The 18,492-nt window shown below is 40.5% G+C and overlaps 1 protein-coding gene across 1 annotated transcript in view; it reads right to left on the reverse strand.

Annotated features, from left to right (window-relative positions):
• Positions 1–1,092: 1,092 nt before the first annotated feature.
• The window catches only part of SAXO1 (stabilizer of axonemal microtubules 1), a 174,680-nt gene continuing 157,280 nt past the window's right edge, over positions 1,093–18,492 (reverse strand). Inside the window, exons 3-4 of the mRNA XM_060198935.1 lie at positions 16,681–16,883; positions 1,093–2,240 (exon numbers count right to left, since the gene is read on the reverse strand). Of these exons, the coding sequence (XP_060054918.1) occupies positions 1,237–2,240; positions 16,681–16,883 (1,207 nt within the window). The 3' untranslated portion in view covers positions 1,093–1,236. The remainder of the gene's footprint in view (positions 2,241–16,680; positions 16,884–18,492) is intronic.

Raw genomic sequence — 18,492 nt, forward strand, 5'->3', positions numbered from 1 at the left:
AATTCTGGCTTCTGTAATTGCTTCTCCATTGGAGCAGACATTGGCAGGTCAATTCATACCCCTCAGCCTGTTTCTATCCATCTCCAGTGGGCCAAAGCTCTGGAGAGGTAAGGTTCCAGGACACACTGGTGAAGTCATGTGCCCAGAGAAGTCAGGATGGAATCATGGTAGCATCTGCAACTTGGTGTCTAGAAAGTGGCAGGACATAAATTGAGACAAAATGCTAACCCGAAATTTCCTCTTCCCTCCAAGTTGTTCCCAAGTTCCCTGAGATCATGGTCTACACTAGTGCCTGTGTACTCAAAAGAGGTGAGTGTCTAGGTATGAATACCATCTGAGTTGTACCCATACCATGAGCCAAATTGGACCGGGTCCTCTTGAACAGTCTCTCTTAGATTCTTCCCCATTTATAAAAATACCAAGTCACTTATCCTTAGACTCAAACTTTAGGTCCAAAATAAGGTCTACCATCAAGTTGTCCGCTTAGTTGCATGCAACCCCCTGTGACCTCCTCAAATCTTCACTGCTTGCACCGGGTTGAGAGTGAGAGGTAAGGCAGGCCCATTCTCCCTGGACTGCCATCAGAGCTCTTTCTCCCCATCATCTTCCAAGACCAATGAGACCCACACCCTTCAGACAAAACTGGTTTTAGTTGATATGCCATGATGAAGAGAGATAGTAAGAAGCCCCATGAAGCAGTGCTGGGCAGAAGGAATCCAAGATAAGACTCCAGACCAGGCCCAAGCCACTCCCCATCTGTATAAGGGTTCACTAGTTTAGTCTGGAATCCCCCCCCCAAAAGGTGCCAAGGACACAGCCTGTTCTCTGCATAGATATTATGTGGGGGTGAACACAGATTGCAGATTCAATTCCCCTAAAATAAAGTTTATTCTTTGGCACATCATTCTTGTCAAGGGTTAATCTTAATGTCAAATCAATGATTAAATTAATAAATACATCTGGATCAGTGAAACACCTCATAGGAAACCAGCTTCAGTTCTATGAGTATAATGTAAGACCCAAAAGGCAGAAACAACAGAAGGAGAGTTAAGGGAAGTTATGAACTAGTGATTAAATATCATTTTCCTTGAGTCAAGTTATTCTTATTTTATTCAAGTGTCCTGGAAATGATGAACTTTTTTTTTTTCATTTTGGGGATTTTTTTTTTTTGTCCAATGAATAACTCAATCGTCCACTTTTAATAGTATTATGCAATTTCTAAACAATTTTCCAAACTCAGGCTGGCACTGTCAACTCCGGCTGTTTGGGATTTTTCGAATCACCTCCAGAAAGATGGCCATTCTCCCAGGAGCCTCTCTGGGAGACCGGCCTGTATATCCTGTGTCCTGAAGGATCTATTTCCTCAAAGATGTAGCCAGGAGGCTCTGGGTATGAAGCCAGGCATCTGCCCATGTCCTTGGGGGTAAAGCTAATGGTGTATGTGGTCTTGCTCTCCACAGGAATATTTCCTCTAGGAACAGACCAAGAGGGCTTACAGCTTTTGGTGTTGGTGGGTGGGTGGGGTACATAGTGGGCCCGTGTAGTGGTCAGGCAGTCCAAAGGCTCTGTGGGCAAGTTCAGCTGCGGAATAGGCTTGACTGGCTCATTGCGCTTGTTAGTCCACTGCTTGTAGTCATCCTTGGTAGTAGTTGAACTTTCAAAGTGGCCAGACTTCTTGAGCGAGAACACTGGTCGGCAGGACTGAGCTGGGGCACCATTAGGGTATGTGTAATGGGACTGTACAGTTGTCAGAAGGTCCATCTTTTCTTCAGGAGGGACATAGGCAACAGGAGCTCTGGAGAATATCTGGGGTGTTGGCCAAGCTTGGTACTTATCTCGAAACTCAGTGGTATTAGCGAAAGGCGTATCTACTGCACAGACCTTGCCTGGAGGTTTTAAGTTCTTGGCTGGTTCCCCCTTCAGGCCCTGAAAGGCATCTCTCTGGGTGGTGAGGCTCTCAAAGGGAATTTCACAAGGTCTAAATTTGGCTGGTTCGTGGACAAAGCGCTTCTCTAAGGGGTGGGCCACATAGTTCATCTTGTAGTTAGTGAGATCCTCCAGGGGTATGTTACAGAGCTTGGGCATAGCAGGAGGCTTACAGCTCCTGGTGTTCACCATGCCTTTCATGGAGTAGTCATCCTGATGTGTGGTTCTATTCTCAAATCTGGTGGTCTCTGGTCGGTAGCGGTAATCTGGACGAATTATTTCTCGTCTTGGTTGGTTCCAAGGTAAATAGTCAGCTGAAAATAAAGTAAAGTGACGATTACTTATAAAACAAGTCACTCAACTTGTATGTATACTAAGGGGCCCAAAATCTCAAGCCAGTCCTTAATAAGGTATTTATTAAGACAAAGGTAAAACAGAGTGATCAGTGCCACTACCTCAACCAAGAGCTCGATATTGCAATTTTTGTATGTGGAGATTACTGTACAGAAGAGACAGATTTATGACGATCCTATGTCACTCTTGCACTGCTACCCACAGGGCTATTTGAGGGCACATCACCAACCGAGGATCCCAGGAAGCAATTCCAGCAGAGGAGTTCAACAATCTGCTTACCCTGATTGAAGAACAACTCCTCCACGGGAAAAATGCCCTCTTTGAATCAGCATAGACTGAGTGGGAAGACGCATGTGGTGGGTGACACACAACCCACCACTGTGTGGTGTCAGTCAGACCAACCAGACCTCCCTGGCCATCTATGGGGTAACTACCACTATGGCCCTATAACCCATACATGTAATCTACATAAATCATAGCTGTTGCCCTAAGGAACAAGGACAAGTATACTAGGTAGTGAAAGAATAATACCAGCTACCACTTATATATGCTTATAAGGCAAAGCAGTGTCCTAAATGCCTTTTACATTAACATTTACTCTTTAGTCCTAATAAAGTGGGTACTAACAATATGTGTTTTATAGAAACAGAAAAAGGTACTTACTTTGCTGAAATTAGGGAACTTGCCCAAGAGCACTTGGCTAGAAAAAGAAAGGCATGAATGCAGATTCAGATTTCAAGCCCACTCTTTGACCCACTCCACTTTCCAGTTCTAATAATTAGGCAACACTATTATAGTCATCATGCTCAGGGTTTTCCATGTAAGATCTTGTCTCATCTTCACAATAATCTTTCTTAGTTACTATGACTTTCTTTCACAGATTCTCAAAAGTAAGAATCATAGAAGCTGGTGGGAGTAGATAGCGTAATGGTTATGCAAAGAGACTCTGATGCCTGAGGGTCTAAAAGTCCCAGGTTCAATTCCCCCACCACCACAAGCCAGTTACAAAAAAAAAAAAAAAAAATCAAATAAGCTAAGCAATTCCCCCGAAAAGCCACAAGTCAAGGAAGTGAAGACTTAGAATTTAAACCACATAGTTGGTTTAACCATATTGTTTAAACAGCCCATAACACAGTTAGGAGTTCTATATTTCTAAGTAGAGTGAAAGTTAAAAGAAAAGAATACTGACAAACAATCAGGAAAATTTTGCAGACGACAAGTTTCGGAATGCTTGAAAAACCAAAGTTCTACACTGTCCCCACTGGGCTGTCAATTAACAGATCTAAAGTAGCCAATATGGAAACTCTGAATATGCAAGGAATTTTGCTGCTTGCGACTTGACAGCTAATTAGAACAAAAACAGCTTCCTAGGAGCCTAAGTAATATAGCCAATACAAGTAAAATCTGAAGGCAAAATGTTTATCTGTTAACATGAAAGTCATTATTTTACACATGTAAAAAAAAAAAAAAAAAAAAAAAAACCTTTCAGTATTGTGCAGCCATCACAAAAATCCAACTCTTTACATCCCGCAAATTCCTATCACAGTCAAGTCTGTCTGCAGTCAATTTTCCTACTCCAGGTGACCATTAATTTGCTGTTGGTCTTATAACTGGGCCTCTTCTGGACTCACTTCTGATAAATAGTGTTTGAAGGAGTCGGTCGTGCAGCAGGTTAAGCACACGTGGCAGATAAATAGTGTTTGAAATTACACAATACATAGTGTTTGAAATCCCACTTCTTTTCACTTAGTGTAATGTAGTTGAGATTCATCCCTGTGTAACACTTATCACTCTTTTTCACTATTGAGTAGTACATTATACCGACATACCAAATTTTCTTTATTAGTTACTTAAATGGACATATGGGTTATTTCCCCCTGGGGAGTCATTATGAAAATGTTTCACTATGAACATTCATGGACAAGTCTTTGTATGGATATATGTTTTAATTTCTCTTAGGAAGAAAACTGAAGCAAAGCTTTTAGGCAAATCTAATTGTTAGGGTAAATCTATGTGAACATTTTATGATAAGGCAAACTTTTCCCAAGTGGATCTGTCCCACCAGCAAAGATTTTTTTTTTTCATTTTCAAAATGAGTCACTTTATTGTCCTCATAAGGCAGCCATACCTTATAAACCTTAGGCATGCAGGTCACATCACTTCTTCAGCAAGTCCAGAGCTCCCACCCTTCCAGGCATCTGCAGCCAGAGTTGCTCCAGAAAGTCAAATATTAAAGCTCTCCCTATAGCCACATGTTCCTTTGATGTTTGAATTATTGAACACAAACTTAAGGGGTAATTTGTCTTTAACACAGTCCATTCCTGTCTCTAAAAGTGTTAGTTGTGCTTTCTTTTCAATGAACACTCTGACTCCATCTTGAACAACTTCATCAGAATCTCCTTTTGTCTTTATTTGAAAGTATAAGAAAGGTCATTACAACCCCTGGTTCAGACACCAACTTTCACACCTACATGTTTGGGTTTATCTTTAAGAAGCTGTTTTATCACAAGTAGAACCTGAACAGGAGTTGGAGTATTGCACCAAAGTAAAAGACTCTGGGGTGGGTGGGGGAAAGAGTAAGGTCCAAAAAAGAAAACAGAGAACCTAATGGGGGTTGTATTGTTATGTGGAAAACTGAGAAATGTTATGCATGTATAAAATATTTTATTTACTGTCTAATATAAAACATTAATCCCCCAATAAAGACATTTAAAAAAGCTGTTTTATCTTGTTAACTGCTGAAGGTGTCAGGGTGAGGAGGCCAGGTGAACTGAAGCTTCCTCAGACTGGACAGACCGGACAGTGGCCCAGACTAAAAAAAGCCAAAGCCAACGTGATCCACCACCCTAGTGCCTAGGGCCATAAATGGGCCTTCACGTAAGATTTATTCTTTGCCATTAACACCTTTTTTTTTTTTGGTCACCTGGGTTATCAATGGAGCTCAGGTGGTACGGGAGGTGACACAGTAGATAAAGCAACAGACTCTCAAGCATAAGGTCCCAAGTTCAATCCCCAATAGCACATGTACCAGAGTGATGTATGGTTCTTTCTCTCTCTCCTCCTATCTTTCTCATGATTAAATAAATAAAATCTTAGTAAAAATTACAAAGAAAAAGTGTCATTCAATGGAGCTTAGTGACTACACTTTTATGTAGTTTTTATAAAATTTTAGTTTCTTCAGGGGTGTTTCATAGCACTTCATTGTAGTTTGATTTATATTTCCTTGACACACAATGCATATCTCCACATGAAATTGTCCATTTTATGTATATAGGCAAAATGTTTACTCAAATCTTCTGCCAACTTTCAAGTAAGTTGTTTATACTCTCATTATTGAACCATAAGAATTGCTTGCATATGATAGATACAAGTCTTATACAAGATAGGTGATTTGTAAGTAGTTTTTCAGTCTATTTTAATTTTGTTTTTTACCCCTTAGGGTTTTCACCGAGAGTCCAGAACTGCATAATTTCCTCCACTCCCAGAAGGCTCTTTTATATATAGATGTTAAGAGACAGAAGAGATGGGACAGAGAGAAGAGATACCACTGGGCTGCTTCACCACTAGTGAAGCTTCCAGTGCAGTGCTTCCACATGGTGACTGACAGTTCGAGCCCAGATCCTCAAAGTAAAGTATGTGCTCTACTGGTTGAACTATCTCCTAGCCCTGTATTATTTTTTTAAATGCATGACCAAGGAATAAACTCATATTCTCATGTACAATAACACCAAGTCAAATGCTGACCCAATTTTTATTCTACATTTTAGAGAAAGATCAGCATCAAGGTATTGCTCCTTTTTAAAAAAAAAAATTTTTTTTAATAGAGGTGGGGGAGAGAGAGAGGTTCTGCAGGCACAGCTATGGTTTATGGTAGTTCTAGGGTTTGAACTTGTGAACTTGGGACCTCATACATGAAAAGCATGTGGTTCTTCCCAGTGAAACACTTTCCAGGTTCCATCTTCTCATTTACTTTCTAGTGTCTTTTGAAGCATCCGAAGTATTTATGTTTTAATGGGCCTAGATCTCTACTAGATCCCTTTCTCTACCATCACTGGTCACACCTGTTGGAATGTCATCATAAGCCCTTCTGTAAGTTTCTTTAGGACCATACCCTCATTATGAACTAGTAACAGTAGGGACCGCCCCACTCTCTGAGGGAAGCTGGGTCATCCAACTCTGCCACTTGAGGAAGACTGGCTCTGAAATAAGTGTAGCCTAGAATGTTCCCAGCTGTGACTATGAACTGTGAGTTCAGTCTAACAGGGACTTGGAGGTTGTCTGTGCTAAATATGAATAGATATGGGCCCTGGATTAGATCACTGTAATAAACAATTAATTGCATTTATATATCTTCTTCAAGTTTGCAAGCAACTCTTTGCCCTAATCCTGCTTCCTAGTTCTACTCTCAACTCTCACACCATCTTCCCAGACATCTCGTCCACCCCCATGGTAGCTATCAAGCTCAAGCTAAGATTATTAAGATGTAAGCTCCTATAAACATTCATAAAATAGACTTCCTAGATTCTTTCTACCCTAAGGTCCCTACTTTCATCTGCTCTTCTCCTACTTTATGGTTCCTGTTTATCAAGCATTTGTCCTGCTTTCCATCATACTGCATTTCAGCCACCAAGTTGCAGATGCTACTATGATTCCACCCTGACTTCCCTGGGCAGATGACCTCACCAATGGTTCCTGAAAACTCACCTCTCCAGAGTCCTACCCTATTAGGGAAAGATAGAAACAAGTTTTGGGTATGGATTGACTGGCCAACCTCCATCCAGTGGAGAAGCAATTACTCCCACCTTCTGCACCCCAAAAAGAATTGTGGTCCATACTCCCAGAAGGATAAACAATATAGAAGTTTCTAATGGAAGGAATGAGACACAAAACTCTGGTGGTGGGAAATGTATAAAGTTATACCACTATTATCTTACAACCTGGAAAATCAATATTAAATCACTAATGAAAATTAAAAATATATTTCATTTTTATAAGGCTCTTTTTCCCTCTGTCATAAGTTTAAAGCATTTGTGATTCTAGCTGTAACTTATTGGTCTCTGATCTTTTATGGTATTACTTTTGAATGTAAGAGTTACATTCAAATATAGATGTACATATCTAAATTCATCTTTGGCCCTGTCAATATTCAATTTCCCTGCATCATTTGTAAAAAAAAAAAAAAAAAGAAAGAAAGAAAGAAAGAAAAGATAAAGAAAAAAAGAATTTAATATTTTCTGGTTTTTTAATTTTTCATATGTAAAATTTAGAATTACTGTATGACATTTTATTTTAAAACAATAAAAAGTCTTAAGCTTTATAAGTACACAATCATATGGCCTATGAATAGTAAATAGATTAACTTTTTCTTTCCCAATTTAAATTATTTTAGTGTCTATTTCTTACATTATTCCAGGACTAAACTGAAATAATAGTTTTAATATCCTTATCTATTTCCATATTTTAGGGGGAAAGTTTTTCCTCTAGCATGTTATCTGTGGGGCTTGTCATATATAGCCTTTATTATATTATAGAATTTTCCTTCTATTTCCAATTTCTTAAGGGTCTTTATAACAAGTGCATATTGAATGTTGTCAAATGCTCTTTCACTATCTATTGAAATAACCATGTAGAGTTTATCTTTATTTTTGTTTATATGGTGAATTACATTAATTGATTAGCATTTGCTGAATGAATTCTGTATCCCTGGGATGAATTCTACTTGATTTGGGCGAATTATTCTATTTGCATGTTCTTGTATCCCACTTGTCAAGAATTTGTTGAGGATCTTTGCATCAATGACCAGTGATATAGGACTAATTTTCTTTTTTGGTAAGAATCTTTTCCTGCTTCAGGAAGCAGAGTGATCATCAATAAATGTAATATCAATAAATGCAGTAAAATAGTGAGATACATAAATCTGTGGCTCTTCTACATACAAAGGGTAAGTCAGAGGAAGTGAACTGAGGGAAATAATCCCAGTCCCAATTGCACACAAAAAGATAAAACACTTTGGAGTGAATCTACCAAAGGAGATGAAGGACCTTTAAAATGGAAACTATAGGATGTTGTTAAATGGGTAACACAAAGAAACAGAATAAAATCACTTGTTCATAGACTATAAGAATAACTATTGTCAAAATGGCCATCCTTTCAAAAGTAATATATGATTTAACATGATACTTCTCAAAGTCCCAATGACATTTTTCAAAGAAACTGAACATCTAAAAATTCATGCATAATCACATACACACAAAAAAAAGTCAAAGCACTGCTAAGAAAAAGCAGGCAAAATGGATGTATCATACTCCCCAACTTCAGCTAATAAAAACAATTTGGTACTGAAAGAAAAATGGGTACCCAAATAAAACAGAACACAGAAGAGTATAAACAAATAAAACAGAGCCCAAAAGTAAGGATATTCATATACAGACACCTAATATATGACAAAGGGGCCAAAGCTATTTAAAGAGGAAAAGATGTCCTCTTCGGGGCCAGGCAGGAGGAGCACACCTGGATAGTCACACACATCACCATGCACAAGGAACCAGGTTTGAGCCCCTATTCCCCACCTGCAGGGAGGACATTTTATGACCAGTAAAGCAGATCTGTCTGCCTCTCTCCATCTCTATCTCCTCTTCCCTCTCAATATCTTTCTCTGTCTTGTCAAATAAAATAGGAAAAAAAAAAAAAAGTTGGCCACTAGGAGCAATGGTTGTGTCATGCTGGCGCACAGCCCCAGTGGTAACCCTGGTGGCAATAAATAAATAAATAAATAAATAAATCCTCAACAAATGGTGCTGGGAAAACTGGACAGCCACATGTAGAAAAATGAAAGACCGGGCAGGGGTAGATAGCATAATAGTTATGCAAAGAGACTCTCATGCCTGAGGCTCCAAAGTCCCAAGTTCAGTCTCCCGCACCACTATAAAACAGAGCTGAGCAGTGCTTTGGTACAAAAAAAAAAAAAAAAAGAAAGAAAGAAAAAGAAAAAGAAAAAAGAAAGAAAGAAAAATGAAAGACCACCACTTAATACTATAAACCAAAATAAACTCAAAATGGATCAAAGGTCTGAATATTAGACTTGAAATATAAAATACTGCCACCATGGATCTTCTGGATTAGCTTGTACATATTGCAAAGAGGTTCACTGTGGCAGTCTTAATCTCTGGCTCTCCTTGCTAAACTTCTGATTGGTCCTGCTGGTCTGTTGCCTGCCCTAGTTAGTACTGTAGCCTCAGACTAGGTGCTAAGCGTTGCCTTTCCTGACTTTTTACTATTTAGATTGCTATTGTTTTTATTAAAACCACTAAGTATACACTACTCCAAATCAAGTCTGTGAGCTGCTAGTTTTCACAGCCTAACCTGCTCAGACAGCAATACCACACAGCTTGAACTGCGCTGGGATTAGGGAGGGGGAGGGGGCTTTTCCAGAATAAGATACCACAACCCACTGTTCATAACAAATATTTAGTCGATTTTCTTGGATAACTTGTGTCTCAATTTGTTATATGTTTTGGTGGATTTCTGGTTGACTTTTATTTTTATAGTTTTGTCCCACAAAACAAAACAAAAAACTGGTGGAGGGAGGGTTCTTTTTTGGAAAGGGTATTTGCCAAGCTTCTCACTTCACCACTCCAGAAGTCCTGACACCCCCTATCCCCCCACCTTCACCCCCAGGCACACTCTGAAGTTTATTTTACGCTAATAATCCTACCAACTATTTTAAATTGGCTTCATTTTAATTGAAAATCTAATCTTTCTCCAAGAGTCATTAATGGCTCTATCAGCATCTTGAAAGCATTAAGGGGTTTTAGAGGGAACCATCTTGTTCAATATAAACCACATGTTTCTCCCCCTCAGACTTCAGGCCTGACTGAAACAGGAACATCTACCTGTAGATGCCTACACAGCGCCTCAAGGTGCTTGGGGGTGGGAGAGGACTTTGCTGGTTCTCCTCTGTGATGGATGAAGTGTTAAGAAAACAGGTTCCTAAGCTGAAAGTTGCCTCGTGTGATTTCTGATACCCAACAATACAAGTCAGACCACATTAATTATCCAAGCTCCTAACTGCCTCCACCAAGCCTAGATTAAAAAAAAAAACAAAAAAAAAAAACTCTGAAGGACCCTAAAAACCTCCAAATTCCACATGACAAACTACTCACATGCCTGAAAAGCCATCAGCAAAACCCTTCAGGGCCAGGGTATCATGTGGGTAATTGGCAAGTACCTCTTTAAAGGGGATTTGTTCAATAATGTCTTTTTTTAAAAAATGGAGCTAAATGTAGAATTGAGCATCAAGTAATTACACTCTCAATCTTTCCAATTGCACAGTATTTTGAAAATGTCAAAATTACAACCAAATGCTGTTGAAGCATATTTTCCTGGTGGTTTTTCTGGACCCTAGTAAAGGTGTTGGCCACAAGAGTAGAAAAGAAAAAGTTTGCACATTTTCCTATGGAACCAAAATTAAAAGGAGGATATAGACAGAACATAGATAGCACCCACTGAAATCTACGTATTTGATGTATTTTTTAAAGAAGAATCAAAATATGGCCATAAAACCATAAAGGTTACTATGGGGTAAACTTAATAAAGCAGAAAACGTTGATATGCCAAGAGACAAGGGGTCAAGATGGAGTTCCTCACATAAGCATAAGGATGTGCAGAGCTGACCTAAGTACAGAGTGATGCTATGGGCCTTCCCATATGCAAAATCACAAGGGATTGTGGGTAAAAGAAACTATGTAAGCAAGGATCTAGAGTAGCATGGGCTCTTTCGGATCGTCTTCTCAGCGTTCTCCTGCCAATGTAGCTACTGAATGATCTTCTTCCTAACTTCTTTACGTCTGGTATCTCAGGTAGCTAGCTGAAATGGCTTACAACATTTCTCTTAGCTAGACTTTTCCTCTTGTTTACTTATACAGTGATCTTTATGAACAAATCTCTCATTTGTATAAACCCAGACAAAGTCACGTGTTGTTTTTCAATACTCACCAAAGACACACCTTTCTCTGCCATTCCTGTGCTAAATTGTGGTTCTACCAATGTTGTTCATGCAAGGTTCAGGGTCAAAAGCCACTATGCCACAGAGTAGTAACTGAACAATTAACTTTTTCCACTTTTCCATCACTAGGGCTCCACCACTCTGGGGTGTGTGTGTGTGTGTGTGTGTGTATGTGTGTGTGTGTGTGCACAAGCGCGCGCACGTGTCCACTCTGGGGTGTGTGTGTGTGTGTGTGTGTGTGTGTGTGTGTGTGTGTAAACTCCCTTCAAGGCCATAATGAGTACTCTCACATGGTGTCCCAAGAGTTCAAAAAATTTTAAAAGGTGGTTTGGGAGGTAGCGTAGTGGATAAAGCACTGGATTCTCAACCATGAGGTCCTGAGTTCAATCCCCAGCAGCACATGTACCAGAGTGATGTCTGGTTCTTTCTCTCATCCTATCTCTCTCATGAATAAATAAATAAATAATTTTAAAAAAATTTTAAAGGAGGGAGTCGGGCGGTAGCACAGAGGGTTAAGCACAGGAGGTGCAAAGCGCAAGACTGGCTTAAGGATCCAGGTTTGAGCCCCCGGCTCCCCACCTGCAGGGGACTCACTTCACAGGTGGTGAAGCAGGTCTGCAGGTGTCTCTCTTTCTCTCCCCATCTCTGTCTTCCCCTCCTCTCTCCATTTCTCTCTGTCCTATCCAACAACGATGACATCAAGAACAACAATAATTACTACAACAATAAAACAACAAGGGCAATAAAAGGGAATAAAGGAAATTTTTTAAAAAATTTAAATAGGAAAAAAGATTAAGACACAAAGTTTCTAACTGACACTTGTGGGTCAAATATAACTACAAATATTTCCTTTGGCTGTACACTAACTTGTTTTAAAATCATTATTTCAGAGGAGAATATGAACTCAAAACTCTATAGCTTATGAATCCTGAACACCACCTCACCTCCTATCTAGGCAAGCATTTCTACTGAGGCTTGGTGAGTTCATTAATTCTGTGTAAAAAATCTCACAGGCTCCAGAAGCTTGTGAAGAAATGAAGAAAATAGGGTTTTTCAATTTTAACTCAGTAGGGAAAATCAGCTATGATTCAGTGTTAGCAGTTGGTCACTAGTGTATGGTTTGCAAAGAACAAGTTGAGGCATGACTGGAGAAGGGAAGGCAAGTGGGAGCAGTGGAGGTAGGAGAGATTAAAGTTTAATCATTAAATTATGTGTTTTTTCCAGGCAGAGTAAGCAGAACCTCTCTTCAAACAACACTGCTGGGCTACTTCATCCCTAGAGAATGACCACTCAATCCCAAAGGCAAGCATTCCTCATGCCCTGATCTAAGGGGAAACGAAGGAAAAGTATGGAGGCAGGGGAGGAAGGAGGAGGCATGGGCAGGCCTGAACATGAAGCTGCTCTCACTCTGCCTAGATTCATAAATGATGAGGGGGTGGTGGGAGAGAAGAGGCAGGCATAGGGAAGTTATGGGGAAAAGGAGAATGTGTAGCTGAATGTGCCCCCTGCCCCTAAGCCCCACCCCAGAGTCCCTGTTCCCTCATCACAGGGCCCCAGGGTCCGAGGGTCCCAGGGCAGGATTTCCTCTAGCTGTGTTCCTCCTTCCTGTCTTCTCAGTGTCCACTGAGTGGTGAGCACTGAATGTGAACCGACACCTTTGCAAAGCACCTACTGCAGTGCATGCCACGTCAAGGGTAACTAGAAAGAAAAAGATCTCTGTTCTCTTGGATGATAGCGTCCAGCCAAAGTTACAGTTGTTAAATAGGAGAAAATACATGATAGATTGTAAAATAAGGAAGTATAAAAGGCACTCTTAGAGTCACTGGCAGGGCATATCTCACCTGGCCTGGGAAGGTCTCTGAAGGTGAGATACTGCCCCCCAACTCAGTAAAAGGCAGGTGCTAGGCAGAGTGAAGAAGTGGGCTTTGTAAAGAGAGAGACTGGAATGTACAAAATTCCCTGAGAGAAACAAGAAATGAAGGGAAGGAAGGGAAAGTTCTGTGACTGGGGCAAAGGAGCTTGAAAGAGGAGCTGCATCAGTAGAAGCCTACACGAGGGGAGTGAAAGTGTGGGATATTATGATAAGAAACCTAGCTATCTGAAGAGTTTTAAACATAAAAGAGTTCAAGTTAGAATATCTTTTTTTTCTTCTTCTTCTTTCTTTTCTTTCTTCTCTGTTTAATGAGCCAGGGTTTCGTGCTTGCATGGCTTTATCCCTCCCAGGCCACTTTTTAGGTTTTTTAAATATATTTTTTCATTTTTTTATATATAGAGAGGCAGAGAAAAACTGAAAGGGGAGAGGAGACAGAGAGGGAGAAAGAGAAATATCTGTAGTACTGTTTCGCTACTTCACCCCTATAGATGGGGGGCGGGGGCTTAAACCTAGGTCCTTATGCATTGCAACATGTATCTTCTCCTAGGTGCACCACTGCCCAGGCCCCTTTGTAAATCAGAGACAGAGAGACTGGAAGCACTGGAAGATGCTATAGCACCTCCTTCATGAAGCTAGGGCTCTATGCTGGGTTGTGCTTGGCAAGGCAGGCACCCTACCCAGTAAGCTATCACTCCAGCAGATTATCAATGTCTAAAAGATTTCCTTTCTATAAATAAAAGATGAATATTTTAGGATAAGAGCTGACCTAGCTGAGTGATGACAATATTTGGAGATATGCCATGTGTATGCCCAGATGTAGAGATGGAGAAAGCAATACCAAGACTTTGCTAACAGGAAGTAACCAAACAAAAGAGCAAGGGCATGAAATATGGGCTGCAATAAGAAACACGGGAGATGGAGACTGGAGGAGCCAAAGGGAATGGGGAGGCCCCAATGAAGTTGAGGACTATCAGGGGGAAAGAAGATATGAAAGTAAATCACAAGAGCCAGGTGTTGGCCTGCCTGCGGGTAGAGCTGTTTCAGAGTATGACAACATCCAGAGTGTGGTTTAGTAAAAGTGGCTGTGGAAGAGAACGTCACTAAAGATAAAGTAGAAGGACAGAGTCCAGACTGCTCCAGTCCTGTGTCAGCATGGCACTGGGTCACACTTTCTGGAAGAAATAGGGCAGATGAGCTACATGGAGAGCCTTCCAGACTGATCAATTTAGAGCTTCTGGAAGGACTTCAGAAAGATTCCCTACTTCCCCTTAAGCTTCCCCACTTCTCATCACCTAAATGTTTTTGCTTGACTAACTAAAAGCAACCATCATCACAAGCAATAAGAGATCCACAAAGATTTTTATGTGAACCACTTAGCATGTAGTTCTAGGAAAATCATGTGTGTCATAAGCAGAAGTTATTGATTACTGACCTGAACCCCATCTCATGGTCTCAGAATTGTGCTCCAAAGATGGGACAAGAGCTGCATAGCTTGAACCATGCATACACCTCCATTTCCTGTCTCTTTTACTACAGGGTCAAACAAAGGGTGACTATAGTTCTGTTACAGATCCTAGTACTGTGTCTGATGTGGAATAGATGCTCACTAAAGAAGGGATTGTTCCCACTTCTATGAAATGCAAAACTGGTTAACCTACTTCATAGTGTTAAGTCATCAGAATGCTTTTATTCTGGGTGAGTGGAAGCAGCAATGTTATTATTAATTTTTTAGTTAGGGGTTGGTTATGCAAATGTATTGACTCCAAATTCAGTGAGCTGTGTAAGAGAAATAGCAAAGAGTAACCTGAGAACACAACAAGACAAGAATAGAATTACTTCAGGAACTCTCCAAGCCAGGGTTGAGTGCAAAGATGTATGTATGGCTCATGGACTGGACTGAGAGAAGCTTAAGGAGAGATTCTTTTTTTTTCTAAAGATTTTATTTATTTTTATTACTGAGAATGATAGGAGGAGAAAGAAAGAATCAGACATCACTCTGGCACATATGCTGCCGGGGATCAAACTCAGGACCCCGTGCTGGAGAGTCCAAAGCTCTATCACTGTGCCACCTCCCAGACCACTTGAGAGATTCCCATACTTACTTGGAACCAGCCGGTACCAGTCCAGCAGTTTGCCAGTTGACACATCACCTCCAGTCTGAATTTTATCAACAAACATACCGCTGAAAGGAGAAGATCACCTAAACCTCATCAATTTACAGCTGTGGGTTTCTACTGTTGTTGTCTCTTGGGGGGCAGTGGGGTGCTGGAACAGCAGCAGAGAAGCCCTACACAGACATGGAGGAGGCGGTCAGAGAACTGGCCAGGTGAATCACGGGGAAAATCTACACTCCAGAAGTGTGGCTATATAGTAGGAGCATTTTCCCATCATTCTCCTGATAAATTAGGAAAAGGGGTGAATAATTCCCTCAGAAATCAGGATTTATTCAGTGAACTGTATAGTTATGTTCTGTATATTTTTCTGGGTGCATGTTATACTTTGATGACTTTTTCAACAGATGAGCAAACCAGTCCCTCAGAGATGAAAACTAACTTAACTTAAACTTGAAATTGATTCCCCAAGCATATGGATTGACCTCATAATGCCCATGTCCATCAGAGAAGCAATTACAAAAGCCAGAACTCCCACTTTTTTACCGCAAAAGAAAATTTGGTCCTTATTTCTGGAATGTGGGGGGGTAGGGATGGGGGTCAGAGGGTACAGATAACCAGAGGATTCTGAATTCCAACCCCATCAGGATCCAGAAAGGGAGGAAGGAGAAAAAAGAAGAAAAAGAAAAAAGAAAAAAATGGCAGTAGGAAGTAGCACTAGGTATAGCTGTGACTTGGAAAGGAAGAGAAGATGGGATCATAGGAAAAAAAAATGGGCAAATACATCCAAATATATACAGATAGTTGTATAAATAATAGCCCATATCTGCAACCTCAAGAGAACTGCTATAGCCTCCAGTAGAGGGAATGGGGATACAAAACTCTGGTGGTGGGAACAGTGTGGAATTATACCCACTATCTTATGATTTTGTAAATCAGTTTCACACCACTAATAAATTTTTTGAAAAATGATTCCCTTGGCCAAGGCAGGCACTGGCACATATGTTCTATGAAAGATCAAATATCTTAAGCTTTGTAGATCACACAATTTGTCATAACTGCTTAGCTTTGCTCTGAAGCACAAAAGTAGTCACATATTTAATACACAAATGAGGATGGCTATATTCCAGGAAAATATATATGCAAATACTGAATTTCAAGTTGTATATAATTTTCATACATCCTGAAATCTTCTGGATTTGTTTAGTCATTCAAGAATTTTAAAAACAACCCTTAGCTCTCCAGTTGCACAGAAACAAGCACAGGCCAGATTGACCCCTGGGCAGAAGTTTGTCTGTCCCCTGCACCACAGGGAGGAAGACTGTTCTATAAACCCATCGGCTGTCCTCTATACAGGCTCAGCCATTTGCTACTCCCAGCCCCCTCTCCTTGTCCATCAAACACATTCCCACCTTTGTAAGTTGGTAGGGACTCCATCCTGTCCCCACATGGACGTCTATTGTCCCGAGGTTTGATAGGGTCCACTCGACAGACTGGGTAGGGGTTATAATCTTGTTTGTATGTTGTGATCAGATCCATATTCTCTTCACTTGGGACAAACTGGCCAGGATGGTAGGTCTTCAGTGGTACAACTTTGTGAGGCCTAAAGTCTCTCCTGTGAGGAAAATAAGCACATGCCATTGGGACCTGTGGTTCAGAATAAAGTTCAGGATTTCCATCTGATCCAGTTCTCCAAATGTGTGCTGAGAAGGTATCCTTTTTAAAAAAATATACATATTATCTTTATTTTTCTTCTTTATTGGGAGGATTAATGACTTATAGTCAACAGTAAAATATAGAGGTGTGTGCATGTGCAACATTTCTCAATTTTTCACATAACACTCTAACTCCCCCCAGCCCCCCACCTCTGTCCTCCTCTGCTGTCATGTTCCAGGATTTGAACACCCCTCCCCGTACCCCAGAGTCCTTTACTTTGGTGCAATACACCAACTCCAGTCCAAGTTCTGCTTTGTTTTCTCTTCTGTTCTTACTATTTTTCAACTTCTATGACTAAGATCATCCCATATTCATTCTTCTCTTTCTGTCTTATCTTACTTAACATGATACTTTCAAGCTCCATCCAAGATGAGGTGAAGAAGGCAAATTCACCATTTTTGACAGCTGAGTAGTAGTCCATTGTGTATATACACCACAAATTACTAAACCGTTCATCCGTTGTTGGACACCGGTGTTGGAGAAGGCATCTTCTAATTCTATCCACCCACCTGCACATCATACTTCTGAGAAAGGCACTATTTTCTTCTCACCTGAGTTATGCACCTGGGTGTAATCCTAAATCCAACCCTCAGACATTTAAATGCAGCCCCCTTCTATCTCATCCCTTCTCTTCCCCAGTGTTTCAAATCTTCACCATCCTCACTTTGACAACTCGCACCTGACCTGGCCTTCCTACCTCATTCCTACCATTTTTATTCAACCTCCATGGTGTGGACCCAATAGAATCCCTAAGATGAAAATTAGATCATTCTACCTTTAAAATCTTCCAGATATAGCCCAACTTTCTAGCATGATATATAAGGGCTTTTTTTAATTTTTACTTATAAAAAGGAAACACTGACAAAAACCATAGGATAAGAGGAGTACGATATAGAAGTTTTTCTAGCCCTGCCACTGATTCCCCAATTCCATCTCACTCCTCTCCTCCATACCCACATTCTACTCCAAATACTCATGACTACTAAGATTTCTTTTCTGAAACTGCTCTCTCCACATTCTTCCCCTCAAACCTCTACAGTGCTGAATTTTAGGTACCACAAAGTCCTTCTCTCTGAACCAAATAACTTCTGCTAAAGTCATCTCCTTCTTCCACTTGACCTTACAGAAAACATGAAGGTGGGGGAAGAAGTAAATTAACACTGGGTTTGCAATATCTTTGCTATCTGGCATCAGTGGTCCCATTATTTCAGAGAACATAAAAACAAGACAGGCAAGAATAAAAGCCTAAGCGTCTTCACTAAACAGAAAGCATTGTCTTTCCACGTGTCCCACAGTTATAGAAAAGTTGAGACGCTAACTGCACCATCACTGAAAATCGTCCCCCAGCAACAGCAGAAGCTTGCATTGACCCCCACCAGTCTCAGCCTCCCACTGCTCAATGTAAACTTTCTTAAGCAAACATTTTCCCCTAAGGGTTTTCTGCTTGACACAACAACCCATTTTTGCCTGGAACCCATTTATCCAACCCGACAAGAGGAAGGTAGGTT

The sequence above is a fragment of the Erinaceus europaeus genome, chromosome 10, assembly GCF_950295315.1.
Source record: "Erinaceus europaeus chromosome 10, mEriEur2.1, whole genome shotgun sequence".
Classification (NCBI taxonomy): domain Eukaryota; kingdom Metazoa; phylum Chordata; class Mammalia; order Eulipotyphla; family Erinaceidae; genus Erinaceus; species Erinaceus europaeus.